Genomic DNA, 15,818 nt, shown 5'->3' with positions numbered 1-15,818 from the left:
TGGAGAAGTCAACATCATGGATGGTGATGATCTTGGTGGATGGCTACCGGGATGGTATGTTGTCGAGGACGACAACGATTTCAGGTGGAGGAGGATGTAAGGTCCTTGGGCATGACCGCGGTTGGAGCGTCGGGCGAGTCACCATGCACGACGGGCGCGCGGGTGGGCGCGCGGTCGCACAACGTGGGCGAGGTCTGCACGACGGGCGGGCGAGGTCGACACGGCGAGCGGGCGAGGTCGACACGGCGGGCGGGCGAGGTCTGCACGACGGGCGGGCGAGGTCTGCACGACGGGCGGGCAAGGCGACACGGCAATGCGACGAAACAGCAAACACAAATGCGACGAAAGATGAACATAATAAAATGGAGAGCGAAGGTTTATACCCACGCTTGGGGGTTGGCTTGCGGTGGCAAGGCCGACTTGAAAGAAAGTTGTAAGGGGTGCGTAAGCCATGGATTGAGGGTCGGCAGGATTGCCACCACCCACATATGGCCCCACTCTAACTTGTGTAAAAATAAACATACGTTGAACTTCATTTGGCATCGAAGTTCACTCAACTCATCTACGCATTAGCTTAAGAAGTAAAAGAGTGCGCAGTTTTGGGTAGAGATGCGCATATCTCATGCGCACTACTTGAAGGTGTATTCTTGAGGTTGTCTTAAGCCGATAGAGGTGTGGGCAAGGTGTGCCCGGGGTTCAGTGAATGTGCAGATTTTGTGTAGGACTTGGTAAGGGGATTTAGGTGGCTCGGGTGAGCACCACCCTTCGTGCAAGAGGTGCACATGGTTGTAAAAGGCAGGGTTGCATCTCTTTGTAATATTTGGCTAAGTGTGAGACTTGGTTCGGCCAAGACACACTTGTATGTTATAAACTGATATTCTTAATATATTATCGGGCAGACTCACATTACAAGGAGTTGCCCCTCCCATTTATACTGTTGCAATTGTTGATGTTCTTGTTATAATTGCTATGGATAATGAATGAGTATGGGCTTCATTAAGTATAAAGGATAATTGCATGTTTACTTGGTTGCGAAACACAAGCTAAGTAATGTTAAAGTGAAAGTAGGCGTAGCCCATGAATGTTAGTATTGGTGAAAAGAAAGCATTCGGTGGTGCCGCACCTTGCTACAAGCGGTTGGAAGACTACCGCAGGTGTAGGGGTGTGACACTTTGAAAGCCAGTAAGTTAAACTTATTTTCGTGGGTACAAAGTGCAAAGACATTATTCCTTTGGAAATAAAGAAAGAGACATTATGAAGTTTCAAAATTAATTTTTAATTTATTTCAGACAAGTATTTCAATATCTCTTATACAATAAGAGTACAAGTATTTGATTTATTTATTTATTTGATTTTGAAATTGTTGGAATAATGGTTACACTAATGTTATTGAGAATTGATTTATACTTTTGAGAATTGATTTATACAATAAATGTATACTTATTTGATTTATTTATTTATTTGATTTGAGAATTAATTTATACAATAAAAGTATACTTATTTGATTTATTTATTTATTTGATTTTGAAATTGTTGGAGTAATTATTACACTAATATTATTGAGAATTAGTTTTGTAGATTAATCACTATTTTGGGAACATAAGATTAATTGCTCACTCATGATAATGTTCAGGATTTGGAAGTTTAGTAAAGCATTATAGTTGTAATGGAAACCCTGAACATGGTATCATGAGTCTTGACTGAAGTTTGATTTCTTATCTGCATCTGAGGGTTTGATTTCCTAGTTGCATTTGAGGGAGATGTTGAATAATTTCCATAATCACTTTATTGGGAATCAATCACATGAATTAACCATCACTCTAAAATCCATCCAAAAACCACTAAAAAAATTAACAATTAGTTGAATTAGAGGGAATGTTGAAATAATTGCCATAATGACTTTATTGGGAATCAATCACATAAATTAATCACCACTCTAAAATCCACCCAAAAAGAACTAAAAAATAACAATTAGTTGCATTTGAGGAAATGTTGAAATAATTGCCATAATCACTTTATTGGGAATCAATCCCATAAATTAACAAGCACTTTAAAACCGACCAAAAAAAACCACTTAGAAAAACATAACAGTGATAGTTTGGAATGGTAATACTTTACTTTGGAATGGTAATACTTTAGAAGTGGGTTTTGATATAATAAAAACCTCCACATAAATTTCGAACAAAACTTGTATTGAACTTTCTCAGTCTTGGAAACAGTAACAGTTCTTTACGGATTTTGAAATTGGTTCAACTCTAAGAAGTCTTATAGCTTTAATCTTTGGACCAGCATATAAGACCCCAACTCTTATAGGGAATTGTACTCTTTAATAATATTTGCCAATTGTGTAAAACCTAAGACCTAACGATTTCAAACACGTAAGTGGTCACTATTATGATGTTTTCCATAGGATTTCCTCATATTGTAAACGGGCGCTACCAAATGTATGATATACACAAACTCTGATGGTATCTCATGTCGCTTTTGGCCGATTTAGTCGACTAAACATCCCAATATAGTATAGGACATGCTTTTCAACATAATTTTTGTTTTTCGTCAGCCTTAGTTTGCAGTGTAGTAATGGGTAAATGTAAATTGTGAGATTCAAAATCTAAATACAATTATTAGTCTTTGCCATCTGGCAATAGTATGGCATGATAGTAATCGATTGGTGATGTTAAACCATCAAATCACCTGTTTTTTATTACTTGGGATGACTTATAAACCAAGTTTTCGGGCGCATATCCTTTTACCATCTTATTTGGCCTCTTCTCGAGGGGAAGAGGCTATACCCATGATATTTTTCCTATTCTTCAAAGGATATTCCATGTATTTCGTTAACATTTTCTATCGGGAAACTATTGCTAACATTAGTCCATAAATATTCAATGTTATTTTATAATATGAGAACATGACTATAGAACCAAAACAGAGATAGAACCATAACAGAGACAGATGACATAGAATAAGGACAGATGGCATTGTGCATGTGAGATGGTGTCTGCTACAATGGGGTTGCTCTGTCATGTATTTGCAATGGGGTTGATCTGTCCTGTATTTTCAATGTAGAATTTACCTCTTCGGTTTTGCTTGCCATTCACTAGGCCCTCTAGTCAATTCACTCCTGAATCCTGTCAGCAGGAGCGGGGCAAGTTGTTCAGCTGTTCATTGAGTTCATGTTCCACCCATAGAATGGAAATGACTTGAAGCGAACGCTTCAACTGAACTACTAGTAGTAGCGATCTTCCTACCATATTCTCGTATAGAATGACCAAGGTAGATCAGTATCACCCTTCCTACATAGCTATTTATTTGTTGTAGCAATATTACTTATGTAACGTGCATACCTTTTTATTTGTTGTAGCAATATTATTTATGTAACGTGTAAGGCTAGCCTATTTGATGGAGCTGTGGAAGGGCTGGTGGTAACCTGACACCCTTAGGGATGCTTGTGACAGCTAGCCTGTGGGTAGGTGTTGATGGCTGAAATGTCCTCGCGTAGGTTGGTCTACACGCTGATGGAGGTGGGAGCTGTCTTCTGCGGAGGGAGGCAAGAGATTCATAAGCTTCAATCAGAGGGAGGTAAACTCACAGAGACCACTACTCCTCCTCCCCCTTTTCACTGTTGATTCACCAACTAGCTCGGGGTTGTATTACTGTCAATGTCCTTATGTCTATGTATACAGTTGTTTATGAAGGGAACGCGAAACTGGTAACGCACATAGAATCACCTCACCTTCTAACCACCCTCCTCGGATGGGGTCCCTGATGCTGGCTTTGAGTTGGTTACTTGCCTCATTTGTTACTTGTTGGCTAGTTCAATAAACAGGCTGGCTGCTTGAATCGCCTCAGCTTGCCGCTTGCTGCCTCCTGCTTCGCCACACCAGCAACATGAACAACATAGGCCCTCCTCATTTGTGCAGAAAATGGCTCACATCCATTCACAGGTCGCAGCAGCTCTAGCAGCATCTCAGGCACCTTATAAATCACTTCAGGATTGCCATCGCATCCTAGTGCTTCAAAGGCCACCAACATCATAAGCTCAAGCCAATTCATGAGAATACGTCTGTGCGGTAGCTTTTTTCTTTGGCGATGATCATTCCTGGGGTAATTAGGAGCGCTCAATAAGCAAAAAGAAGACATCAAAACCAGAATGGACGTGCACTCATAAAAGAAAATTTTGATTACCACATGAGCTTCCAAGAGCTATTAGCTATGAAAGCATATTCAAGAGAGATAAGGGATTGCCCCATTAGGTAGGTTTTTTGCTGTTGGCATTTAACGGAATAAGGTAGGTTGGCATTTATTGTAATAAGGCATTTGGTATGCATGCAAGTTGGCGTTCAGCATGAAAGATACATGGTTGTGTTTTTCATGACAAAACAATCATGTGGGTGTCGCTACGCTTCTCGACGTACTTCCTTCTTGTTTTGACACTAGAACAGAATGGTGGGACCCCCATTTGTGACTTGGCGTGGGTGCCGCTATGCTTCTCGATGTACTTCCTTCTTGCTTTGATACTAGCACAGAATGGTGGGACCCCCATTTGTGACTTGGCGTGGGTGCCACTACGCTTCTCGATGTACTGCCACTACGCTTCTCGATGTACTGCCGCTACGCTTCTCGATGTACTTCCTTCTTGCTTTGATACTAGCACAGAACGGTGGGACCCCATTTGTGACTTGGAGTCTCTGACCTTGCGTGATGTGGCTGGGTTCAAGAAGTGGCGTGAACTTTGCACAAATTTCTATATTTGATATGCAATGCTACTTAACAATTTAGGCCATATCGGTGCTTGTTTAGTTGTGATATTTGGTTTTTAACTTAATCTCCTATATCTAAAATCTTAGTAGTTAAATTATAATTTTTGTCTATTTTGATGAATGTGGGTTAAACACACATTTGGAAAATTTATGTACATATTTATCTCTTGGCAGCATCTCTGTGAAGGAATATTTGCAAAGTTTATGTACATATTTATCTCTTGGCAGCATTTCGGTGAAGGAACATTTGCAAAGTTTAATTTATGTACATATTTATCTCTTGGCAGCATTTCTGTCAAAGAACAATTGCAAATTTTATGTACGTATTTATCTGTTGGCAGCATTTCGGTGAAGGAATTTGTTTGGATTGCCCCCATTCAAGTCATGGTTGCTAACTGGTAGTTGAGTCACAATGGTCCGGATATTCAGAGTTTGCCATTCGTCGTGAGGTATAGCAACAGAGAAGCAGGTAGGTTCTCCTGGTTCGACGCTTGCTTGGGCAGGATAGGAACCGAGGAGGACTAGTCTAAACGCGATAGCTGGGAGGGGCAGTCCCATAGACTACTGGAAACATCTGCCGAGAGGGCTGCACATCACACAATAAACTGAAATCCATTTTACTTGTTTCAGCGCCCGACCTTTCACTTTAACCCCGTTGTGCTTAGTTTCAACAATTAAACCCTGCCAGGAGAGCGAATCGCCTGTTTACTACCCAATAGAAGCAACAGAGCAAGCAGCATGAACATCTATGCCAGCTATAAATTCCTTCGGCATAGGGCAGGGACTAGCTGCCACGCAGCCCCTCTGGTATAATTTAACTAAAAAACATATCTAAATTCCTAATAATATTGAAACTAACTAACCAAAGCAGAGAGTCTTTTTGATTGAGAAATATTCAGCATTTGTAGTTTCCGTAAACTCCGATGTTCTGTTACCTACATTGATCAGGGATTCTGCAGTCACTATCACATTCGTTCGGGCATTCTTCAGGCCTGCAACTTATTGCAGGCTGTAAGTCTTTATGGTTCTCTTTAGGTTTGCAGTTTATTGAGGACTGGCAGCATGCTTCATTGCTCTGTTTGAGGGCCGCAATTGATGCTTCATGCTGAGGGTGGAGACCGCTACTAACCCTAATCGAACTCCCGATCAAATCGGCGTCCGTTCAGCTTAGAAGTGGGACAATCAATCCAGTACTGGGAAACTGAAAGCGGTTTTACTCTGAACATAAAGCGACGAGGGGCTAGCTTAACAAATATTGTAGAAATGTAGTGATTCGTTTTAAAAGGGGAATATCATGGCGAAATATATAAAAGAAGTACATAGTAATTTAAAAAGGCCACGAACAATTACTCTAATTTAAAACGGTCAAAGACTGGAAATTTTATATATGTCTATGCAATCTTCACTGGAACAATTACTCTATATACTCTTAACAATCCTATTGGTCAAGTAGAGATATTTGGAAAGGCATCCAATCCTGCTATTCAAGTAGACACCTTTGCAATGACACCCACTCCGGCTATTTATTTTTCAATTCTGAATTTTGACTGCTATGTAGACTGTCATCATAATATTTCCTTAGATAAACCTTTAAGAAATGAACCATCTGATTTGCAGAGAAATCACGTCACTGGTGTCACTTACATACTGCTTAAATGAGAAAATGGCAAATTTGAATTCGTTGAGAACACGTACTGGAAGGGAAGTATCAATTTCTATTTAAACTAATGGAATCTGAAACGGAGATGGGGTAGAGAGAAGAGCAAAAGGAGTAGCTATACGTTGGGTAAACAAGCAGCCCATCGGCAACTTGGGCAGCTCTAACTGTGGTGGCCGCTTACGAGCTTTTGGGGTCTTCAATACCGTTGTATCTTCATAAAATATGAACGGTTCCAGGCAGTCAAACAGATTAGATTCATTGTTCGTTGTACTTACAGAAAAAGAACACATTCCGTCCTCATTCTTATGAGGTAATGAGGAAATTGTGGTCTCTGTCATTGGATTTGATAATTGGCAGCTGCCATTAAGGGTGTCTGAATGAAACTTCTCTAGATATTCATCACCAAGTGAATGAACCCGTTGTTCTTTCTCAAGGTGATCAATCTTTGCTCGTTCTTCAATCGACTTATGAGAAGCAGCCTTTCTGTATATCCGACATAACACCATATCCATTTTCTTCTGCACATGCCAATCCATTTAATTCCATCAGTATCTCTGCAGTGAGAGAAACCAGGCACTCTCCCACCGTGGCTGTAGAGCACCTTGCTTCTAAACAAATCAATGGCGTAGAATTTATCAAAGGCTCTTAAATAGTATTGGCCGGTGCAAATAGGTAACTTTCATTTTTTCACTGTGCTCTTAGTGCTTATAGATCTGGCAAACATAAAGGAAGCTGAGTGGAAAACATTAACAAACCTACCCTGGGGGTCGACGAGCTGAAATCTAACAAACCGTATTCGTTCATGATCCAGTCGGTCTTCTCTCCACGAGGGCCTTTTCCTTTGTAAAACACAAGTGTTTTCTTCAGACCGACGCAGTGAAGCAGCTTGTTGCGGACTGCTCTGTCTGAACCGGTGGCCTTCCAGAAACCCGTTAATTTAGGACAAAATGGGAAGACAACATCATGATGGTCCACACGTTAATGTTTATACGACCGACCCAAGAAACGTGTCTTCTGAATTTTTCCTTCACGGCTTGTATAGTATGCCTTAGAATGAAGCCTGCGAGAGCGGCTTAGAATCGAACCTATGCTATATTTGGCAAACATCGCCTGCGAGAGCCGCTTAGAATCGAACCTATGCTATATTTGGCAAACATCCATACCTATATGGATAATTTCTATACCCATAGTGTATGTGGTTAGTTTTGATTCGTCTACAGTCCTATTTTTCTATCGCCAGACCACACCACAGCTCCGGGCTCGTTTCTTCGTCCACTGCTCGTATACTGTGGCTTAGAATCAAACCTCCGCTATATTTGATAAACGTCCAACCTATATGGCTAATTTCTATACCTACATTGTATGTGAGTTAATTTTCATTGGTCTGCGGTTTTATTTTTCCACCGCCAGACCACTCAACAGCTCCAGGTTTATGACTACGCCACAGCCGAAATTTTATTTTTTTTCTTTCAGCTCGCTTCTTCCGCTTAGTGATAGTGGACAATTTCGTTTTCTTATCGAGGATATTTTCAAGTCGCACTTTGCGTCTTGGTAGTACATGTCTTGGTTGGTTTTTAAAATCACTGAAATTTCGATGAAATTACATGTCTATGGAAAGGATATGATACTCATGGCCATAGCATATTCATTAAGTCATACACAGCACAGAGCGAAATTTCGTGGTTGTTGAATTATATTTTTGGATTGCATGGAAAAAGTAAATTCTAATCATCCGAAAGTATATATGCATTAGATAATAAAGCGAATATTTTAATTATTAAAATCGGAATTTTCGTGGTGAGATAGAAACTTCCCACATTCATCAATTCTCAGCAGACTGACCTTAGTGGAATATGTGCGTCCTTCTGAGTTGAATCCTCGGAATGGTGAGAAAGAAGAATACCGGTGCCAAGTCATCTATTTCCGATTTTTGCGCTACGTATGCCGAGATTTGACGAAGGAATTTTTCATAACGAAATTGGAGGCCAGAAAAAGCGAATGCTTGTGGAACGCATATATTTCTCGTGGAATTTTAATTAAAATGTGAGTTTCCAAAGGAGAATCACCAAAATTATGGATGTTTATTACGTTGAACTTATGGATGGCATTGTTTTAATTTTTTTATTTTAATTAAAAAACGTATATTATTATTTTCTTTTATATTTTATTATTATTTTTAATAATAATAATTATTTAAAAGAATGATAAGGAAAAAATGTTTTAATAATAAAATAAATTAATTTTAATAGATTCTATGAATTTAAATAAATATAAGTAATTTATCCATACTCATGAGGTAATACACTCCTTAAAAAAGAGCAAGCATTCTCGCATGGTTGTCGAGCTGGGCCTTTTTAAAGCATCTAACAAGTTTAATTGGAAATTCTTGCTTAGTATTTTAGTCGCTTATAGTTTCACTCCTCGTTGGATCCGCTGGATTGGATCTCTAATCTTCTCCACATTTCTTCCATTTTGAGAAACGGCTCGCGCTCTTGGACCTTCACGTTTCAAGAGATCTACACCAAGGGGGGCAACTCTCTCCTTTCCTGTTTATTGTGGCTGCTGAAGGGTTAGGACGTTACATCAAAGTCGTGCTCAATCAAGGTCTGAGACTATGGGGTCATAGTCTACTCATCACTCACAAACAATTCGTGGATGACATTATGTTATTTGGAGAGCCATCGATTCAAGAGATAAGGGCGTTGGACCAGATCCTATCAGATTTGCAAGAGACCAGTGGCACATTCATTAATGGCAAAAATTCAAGCATATATTTCTTCAATACCAACATTCTGGCTCAACGAAACTTAGCTAAAATTATGGGGTTTCAAATTGGATCCATGCTAGCTAAATACCTTGGTATTCTCCTTGTAGCCAACTCTTTAAGTGTCTCCTTTGGTCTCAGATTAAAGTTTTCATTACAACTAGATAATTAGATATTCAGAGCATTGAATCTTCCCATTGATTTATTCTACTAAAAGAAGTGTTGCAAGCCCTCCCAATATATCAATTGTCGATGTTTTGTGCTCTAAAGTTGTATATAAAGAAATCATCTCCATATTTCCAATGTTTTTGTGGCAAGGGGCTGAAGAGGTTAAAATATGGACCTTAGTTGCCTATGAGAAGGTTTTCCTACCAAAATGGGGTGGGGATCCTGGTTTGAGAGACCCTGAAATGCTTAGTAAAGTTATGGTAGCAAAATTATGGTGACAATGGCTTCAAGAGAGCCGAGAGTCGTGGAAACAAATATGGAAGTGAAAATATAGCTTGGCCTTGACCCAAGTTGAGATAGTGAGGCAATATGACTTCCTAATATAATCTTCAATATGGAACTCAAGAGTTGAACAAAGATCTTTTATCCAAGGTCACTTGTTTTGGGAGATCAGGAATGGGGGTATTGCTCAACTTTGGGAGGAAACCTAGCAACAATCTCTGACGCTGGAGAAAATAGACGAGCTAGAAGGCTACAAGAAAGTACTATGAGGTTGGGGGAAAGAGATGTTGTAGACTTATGGAAGGAAGTTACAACTTAGAACTAGTGGAAGGTTTGGAAAATTTAGTATAACTAGACTAATGTTCGTTGCCACCAAGAGAGGCAGGCTTTGGAGGTACTTTTTGAAGATCAGAAAATTGAGGTGGTGCAAGGTGGGGAAAAGGTTTGATGGGGGTATCAAACTCAAGGGATGTTCACAATTAAAGAAGCTTGTGGCCTCATGGAAAATGATAAGGAGCTCCTAAGGGAATCGTACCACTCGAGAATTTGAGGTGGCAAATTTTGGCCCAACGTGAGAAGTTTTCTCTGCTTGATCTAGTATCGTAAACTCTTAACATGGGATCTCTTGAGTTGAAAAGGTTTTGAAGGACTGTGTTGGTGTCCAATCTGCCAATAGCAAGAGTAAAGCATGAAACATCTGCTCAACTCCTATCTAAAGATGTAAGTTTCATGGACAAGGGTTAGATCCTTATTTAGTTATCTTGACAAGTCCCAGAATAGTATTTGGGAAACCATTGAATCATGGTGAACCTCTCTATTCAAAAACCAAATTGTGAACAAGGCTAGGGTTTTTCTCTCGGGATTCCTACTATGGAATGTTTGGAAGGATCGTAACAATGTTATTTTAAAGAAATATTTCTTTATTAAAGTAAGTGGATAAAAACATCTTGTTGACTTATCGATGCTTTCAGTCCTTTGAAATCCTCTGAGGTTACTTAATTATAACGTATTGAGTTTTGAGCTTTTACTTAAGTCTTCAATCAGGCTTATGATGAGTTTTAGTACAAGAGGAAATTCACCCTACTTGTAATGAGATAGAGAAATATTGTTTAGACTTGTTAAAAGAACTTTAAACTTCTAATATTTGATTAGGGCTTCGACCCTATACATTGACCTAAAGAATTTATCTTTGATCTTTCTTCTCTGAGATACTCAACCTTCTTGAATTTGTACAACTGTCAAACTAAGATTAGGACAAAAATAAATCTAGCTTTCTTTTTCAGAACATAGACAAGTTGGCTACTTCAAGGCTATTCTTATATCACAACTCTAATTCCATGTTGATTTTTCAAGGTATCCTCTATACTGATAATTACCTATTATGATTTACTTAGGTTTATTTTTTCTTACATTCATTATTCATCATCTTGTATTTATTATTCATCATAAGTAAATTACATAAAGGATAACAACAATAAAATAAAAAATCCAATAGTATCACAAGGAGACAACTACACAAGAATGCAAGCATTTTACCCAATGAAAACCCACACAAAGTAAAAACTTAGCAATCCTTTCACTAGAGAACCAATTCAACACGAGACATCAAAGTGATAGATAAATTGATCAGCAAGATGATCAATCATACTTCAATCAAGAAGTCGAGTCAATCATCCAAGATATATTCCCATGGAATTAGGTTTACTTTAGAATTATGGCTTCTATTCCTTCATAAACATTTTATTTCTTTACAAAGTTTTAGTCCATCATAGAGGTTTTGAGTTCAATAAAGATCTTCCATAGAGATTCAATCCTTTCCTTGAGAGAAATATTCATCTTTTACTAGCTTTGAATTTGTCCTTCTTTCTTATCGTCTTCGTTGCCCTCAAAAATATAAATAATAAAACAGATGATGTGAATTGTAATTTAGGAGAGAGAGCAAATGAACATATATAAAGTCGATTTGGGGGCCAACTAGTTGCCTATTTGGGGCTGAGCTGACTTGAAAAGGAGGAAGATAGACTTGGTCTTCTTTTGAAGTCATAAACCAAAATTTCAAAACTAAAATTTTTATTTGGTGAAGGTTATGAAGGACATGCCTTCTAATTTTTCTTTTGACAAATACACAAGGAATATAATTTATTTTGAGCATATAGAACATGCTTTATAAGTACATCAATAAGATATTAATTATGAAAACCAACCATAGCTACAAAATTCAACATATTCCCCCAATGAAAGGAATAGACATCAAACCAACACATTCATTAACATTGAAAATAAAGCAGTATTTTTGAAATGAATTTAAGCTCTAGAACATTGTAAACTAGGTTTGTTAATATACGCATGTTGAAATAATAATGGATAATGAGGAAGATACCTCTTCTTCCACGAGAACAAAATACTATTATGGTTGAGAAGCATGGACGACGGTGCCATAAGAACATAACAATAGATTTATTATTCAATCATATTCATTCTCTTCTTCTCAATACTACACATGCGTAGATATTATGAAAGCACGAGAGGGATACAAAAATTATTGTTGTGTCACATACCAATCTACAATAACTTTTCACCCATGCCATTAGCAACAAGAACAAAAAATCAATTTTTTTCCCATTAGATATGTATTATATTATTGAAATGCATTGTCTATTTAACTTTATGGATATCATCCTAATATGTGGTTACTTTGCTACCAGCCTAATCAGATGTAATTGTTTCTCACTTTTATTTATCTTTCACTTTGGTGAAATCCTTGTTATGTGGGGATTAGCGTATCAATCTTATTGTGGTTATTTTATGGTTCATGTTCCGTTCTTGTTGCGATGCAACTATTAACTATTAACTATTAACTTGTTGGGATGAACTATTAAAGGTTGGGAATATGAATTTAATGCTGGTAGTATGGAGTCTATCATTTATGAAGGGGGTGTTATAATATTTGGTAGGGACTACTTTATACCCCACCACTTGCACTTCATATTCAATTGGGATTTTCTCAATGAAAGAGTTAAGTATCCTTTTCACATATTTGAAAATCTGCATATCTTAGAATCATTTGAACCACTTCTAGCAGACCTTGATGTTAGAGCTGCCAAATCTGAGATGGATAAGGTTTCTGTCACATGTGACCCTCCATCCACTTCTCATCAAACAGCTCTAGCTTCGCAGTTTGAGGTGGGAGAGGGTGTACACATGTCTATTGAACTGTCACATCCCCCTTCCCCACGTGAGCTAGATTTCTGTGCAGATTTGCTTGATAAGCCTGTTGTTTGTCACGTTGTCTTGTCTTTTCAACCTCTATCCTCTAGTTCCATTGATCCTCCGGATTGTACTGTGTTTTGTTCTCTCATTCTAGACTCCACATCTTGCGTTCACGAGGATCAACCTGACGATAGAGTTGATGTTGTTCACCCAACATGCGCTATCATTGATGATGAGTGTACGAAGGAATCTGAAGAAGAGCCCACGGTGGAGGAGGAACTCCATGCATCCACGCCTCATCCGCTCCATCCTGACATCTCTTGTGATTCTGGGACTTTTGATTTTCCTTGTGAAAAATCATCGCCAGATGTTTCTACTTCCGATCATTAAACAAACACACTGGATGTCAATATGTCATTGAATTATGGAGATGACACATCTTTCTCTAAAAATCCATTCATTATTTCATCTATCATTTTCGAAAAAGCAAAGGGTGAATATCCTTGTTTCCCATAAACCCCTATGCATGATTTGTCAAATCATGAGGATGCCGATGAACACCTCAAATTTTTTGATCGTGTTTTTCATGATCTCTATACTCCTTCATTCAATCCATTGGTGTTTGATGATCTACCCACTGATGAAGTGGAAACCCTCAAGCTGTGGAGGCACTTCACCTTGTGCTAATGGTTATGTCAGACCCTCACTGTCCTGAGGTCAGTTCCACTTCCGATAGGAAATCTGTTGAAACACCCCAGGCTCCTCATCACTCTCTTGTTTACATTGAAGACCAATAAAGTCCACATATTTCACTCTCTCCACTGGAATAATTTGATCCTATCGCCCATTCATGGGAGGAGCCTTTCATAGCGAGCACTCTTGTGAAATGTAAGTTTTCTTTATTTTTCATGGTTACTCATTTGTCATGATCAAAAGAGTGTACATGCTCACTGTCTATGCACAAGGTGTTGCATCACCATGGTATGTCTGCAGGATGTTTGTCTTGCGCATTTACTCTTTTCTTTTCTATGGACACTTTTAAACTTTGAGCGTTTTGGTATTCACTGTCTTATCTCTTTTTGTTTGCTAGTTTACATGTTTATATTTCTTTTCTACCATGACTTCACCAACATGGGCCAACCAATGTTTCGACGGCTACATTGGAAACATCACTTTACGTGAGCAGGCCCATGCATCTTTTAACGTAGGAGTAGGAGTAGTGTTTTCTTTTTGTTTGTTTTTCTTTCTTTCTTGGTTTTTCTTTCATGTTTTTCCTTGCATGCTTGTTTTGCTTTGTGTGCTTGTTTTTCTTTCCCTTTACTTCTACCCTTTTCTTTCTTGTTTGTTTGCTTCTTTTTACCTGTAGGTTAGCTTCACATGAAACCATGTTTGGTTCTTGAGACAAGCCAGGAAAAAATAAGAGGACTTGTACAACTATCAACATTTGATTATCTATCTATTCCCTCACTTTATGAAGATCATTTTGTTGTCAATCGATGATACCCTGATGGAAAATACATTCTGTTCTGAGTGAGTCTTGGTAAAGTCACAACACTTGCACTTTTAACTAGTACCGCCTACTCTAATCTGTTTTTTGGTTTAACCCTTATCATATTAGTCAGGTAAAGTAAGGTGAGGGGGAAAACATTAACAAGTATGTCAGAGGTATATAAACCATACTTATCTGAAGGGAAAACCCCTTCTTCTCTCAATAAGTCATGATCCCTCTTCTGCTTCAAAATAAATCAGTGCCTATGCATAGTTCTTTGAAAATAAAAATGAAAATGAAAATGAAAAATAAATAAGGTGAAAGAAGAGAAAGGGTTCCTCTTGGGTATGTAATTAACTCCACTTGGGTATTGACCGGGCTCGCTGGTAGTGGAGCAATTCCTCCGTGACTCCAAAGGGGTATTGTCCAGGTCTATTGGTAGTTGAGCAACACCAGAGATGAAATTAAAACTCTTGCAGTCATATTACTTGTGCAGTAATATACCCCTCATCCCTAATCGAAACAAATCTCTTGACTTGGCTTGGTATGTGTGTTAACCATTCAATGGAATGACATGGACTACATCTTTCACTCAAGCTAGTGCGGAAGCCATGATTATCAAAGGATCAAACAATACTTTCAGAAGATTTAGACTCTCTTTCACGAGACGAGGTCCATACAGAGAGTTGGATTTCTACCAGTTTGTTTCCAATGTTGTAGCGACTACAACCACCCTAAAAAGTTTTGCCTCACATGAAAATTTTAGAGCCTACTGTGGATCATGTGATCCATCGTCCCTTGGTAACTTATTGATAAGTTGATGATATCAATTCCCCCTCCTTGATCTTAGGAGTTTTTCACATTCTCATATTTATGTAGCGGGTGTCATCTTTGGGCATGGCGATCATTATTTTTCATGAAAAGGGAATTTTGTTTTGCTTCAAAGGTAATTTTGTGTGTATGCATTGTTCCCATCACATAGACATGCTTCACACTCACTTTATGCACTCGTGTCACAAAGTTTGTTCCATCGAGAAGGGTATATTTTATATTTTATGGATGGTCTATGTTGCATCACTAAGTGTTCAATTTTGTGATCGTAGTCAAGTTCTATAACTGTTTACACCAGTTTCATTGATCCCACAGTTTGTCAGTTTCCCGACCAACCTAGTGTCGTTTATATTTCTGGAATTAGACACTACGCTTTAGTAACCCTAAAGCTTTTACCCTTTCCTGCTAGAACTGAGCAATGCACAGGAACCCTAACCTCCTTGGGCATCCAAAACTACACAGTGATCTCCTCCAGTGTCCTTCCCTCAGCCAAAACCCACTATATCTAGAATTTGCGCAGTGTTGTCCCTCAACTGCCTAGTATGTCTTGCATCCTGAAACTATGTAGAGGTGTCCTATCAGGACCCCATCCTACAACAATGTTTTGCATTCAGAAACTACGCAGTGTTGTCCTCTACTATCTAGTCTGCC

At 38.6% G+C, this 15,818-nt stretch overlaps 1 protein-coding gene across 1 annotated transcript; it reads right to left on the bottom strand.

Annotated features, from left to right (window-relative positions):
• Positions 1-6,416: 6,416 nt before the first annotated feature.
• Positions 6,417-8,340, bottom strand: LOC149217877 (NAC domain-containing protein 1-like). Its single transcript, XM_089390396.1, has 5 exons — positions 8,266-8,340; positions 7,671-7,733; positions 7,471-7,563; positions 7,183-7,341; positions 6,417-6,941 (listed from the first exon to the last, which is right to left on the bottom strand). The coding sequence occupies exons 1-5, from the start codon at positions 8,338-8,340 to the stop codon at positions 6,483-6,485; spliced, it is 849 nt and encodes a 282-aa protein (XP_089246522.1). The 3' UTR covers positions 6,417-6,482.
• Between the last annotated feature and the right edge of the window lie 7,478 nt (positions 8,341-15,818).

The sequence above is a fragment of the Pinus tabuliformis genome, chromosome 1_1, assembly GCF_031772625.1.
Source record: "Pinus tabuliformis cultivar Carrire ecotype Pingquan chromosome 1_1, CPIR1, whole genome shotgun sequence".
Taxonomy (NCBI): domain Eukaryota; kingdom Viridiplantae; phylum Streptophyta; class Pinopsida; order Pinales; family Pinaceae; genus Pinus; species Pinus tabuliformis.
Note: the sequence above shows the minus strand (reverse complement) of the source record. Positions and strands in the feature narration are given on the sequence as shown.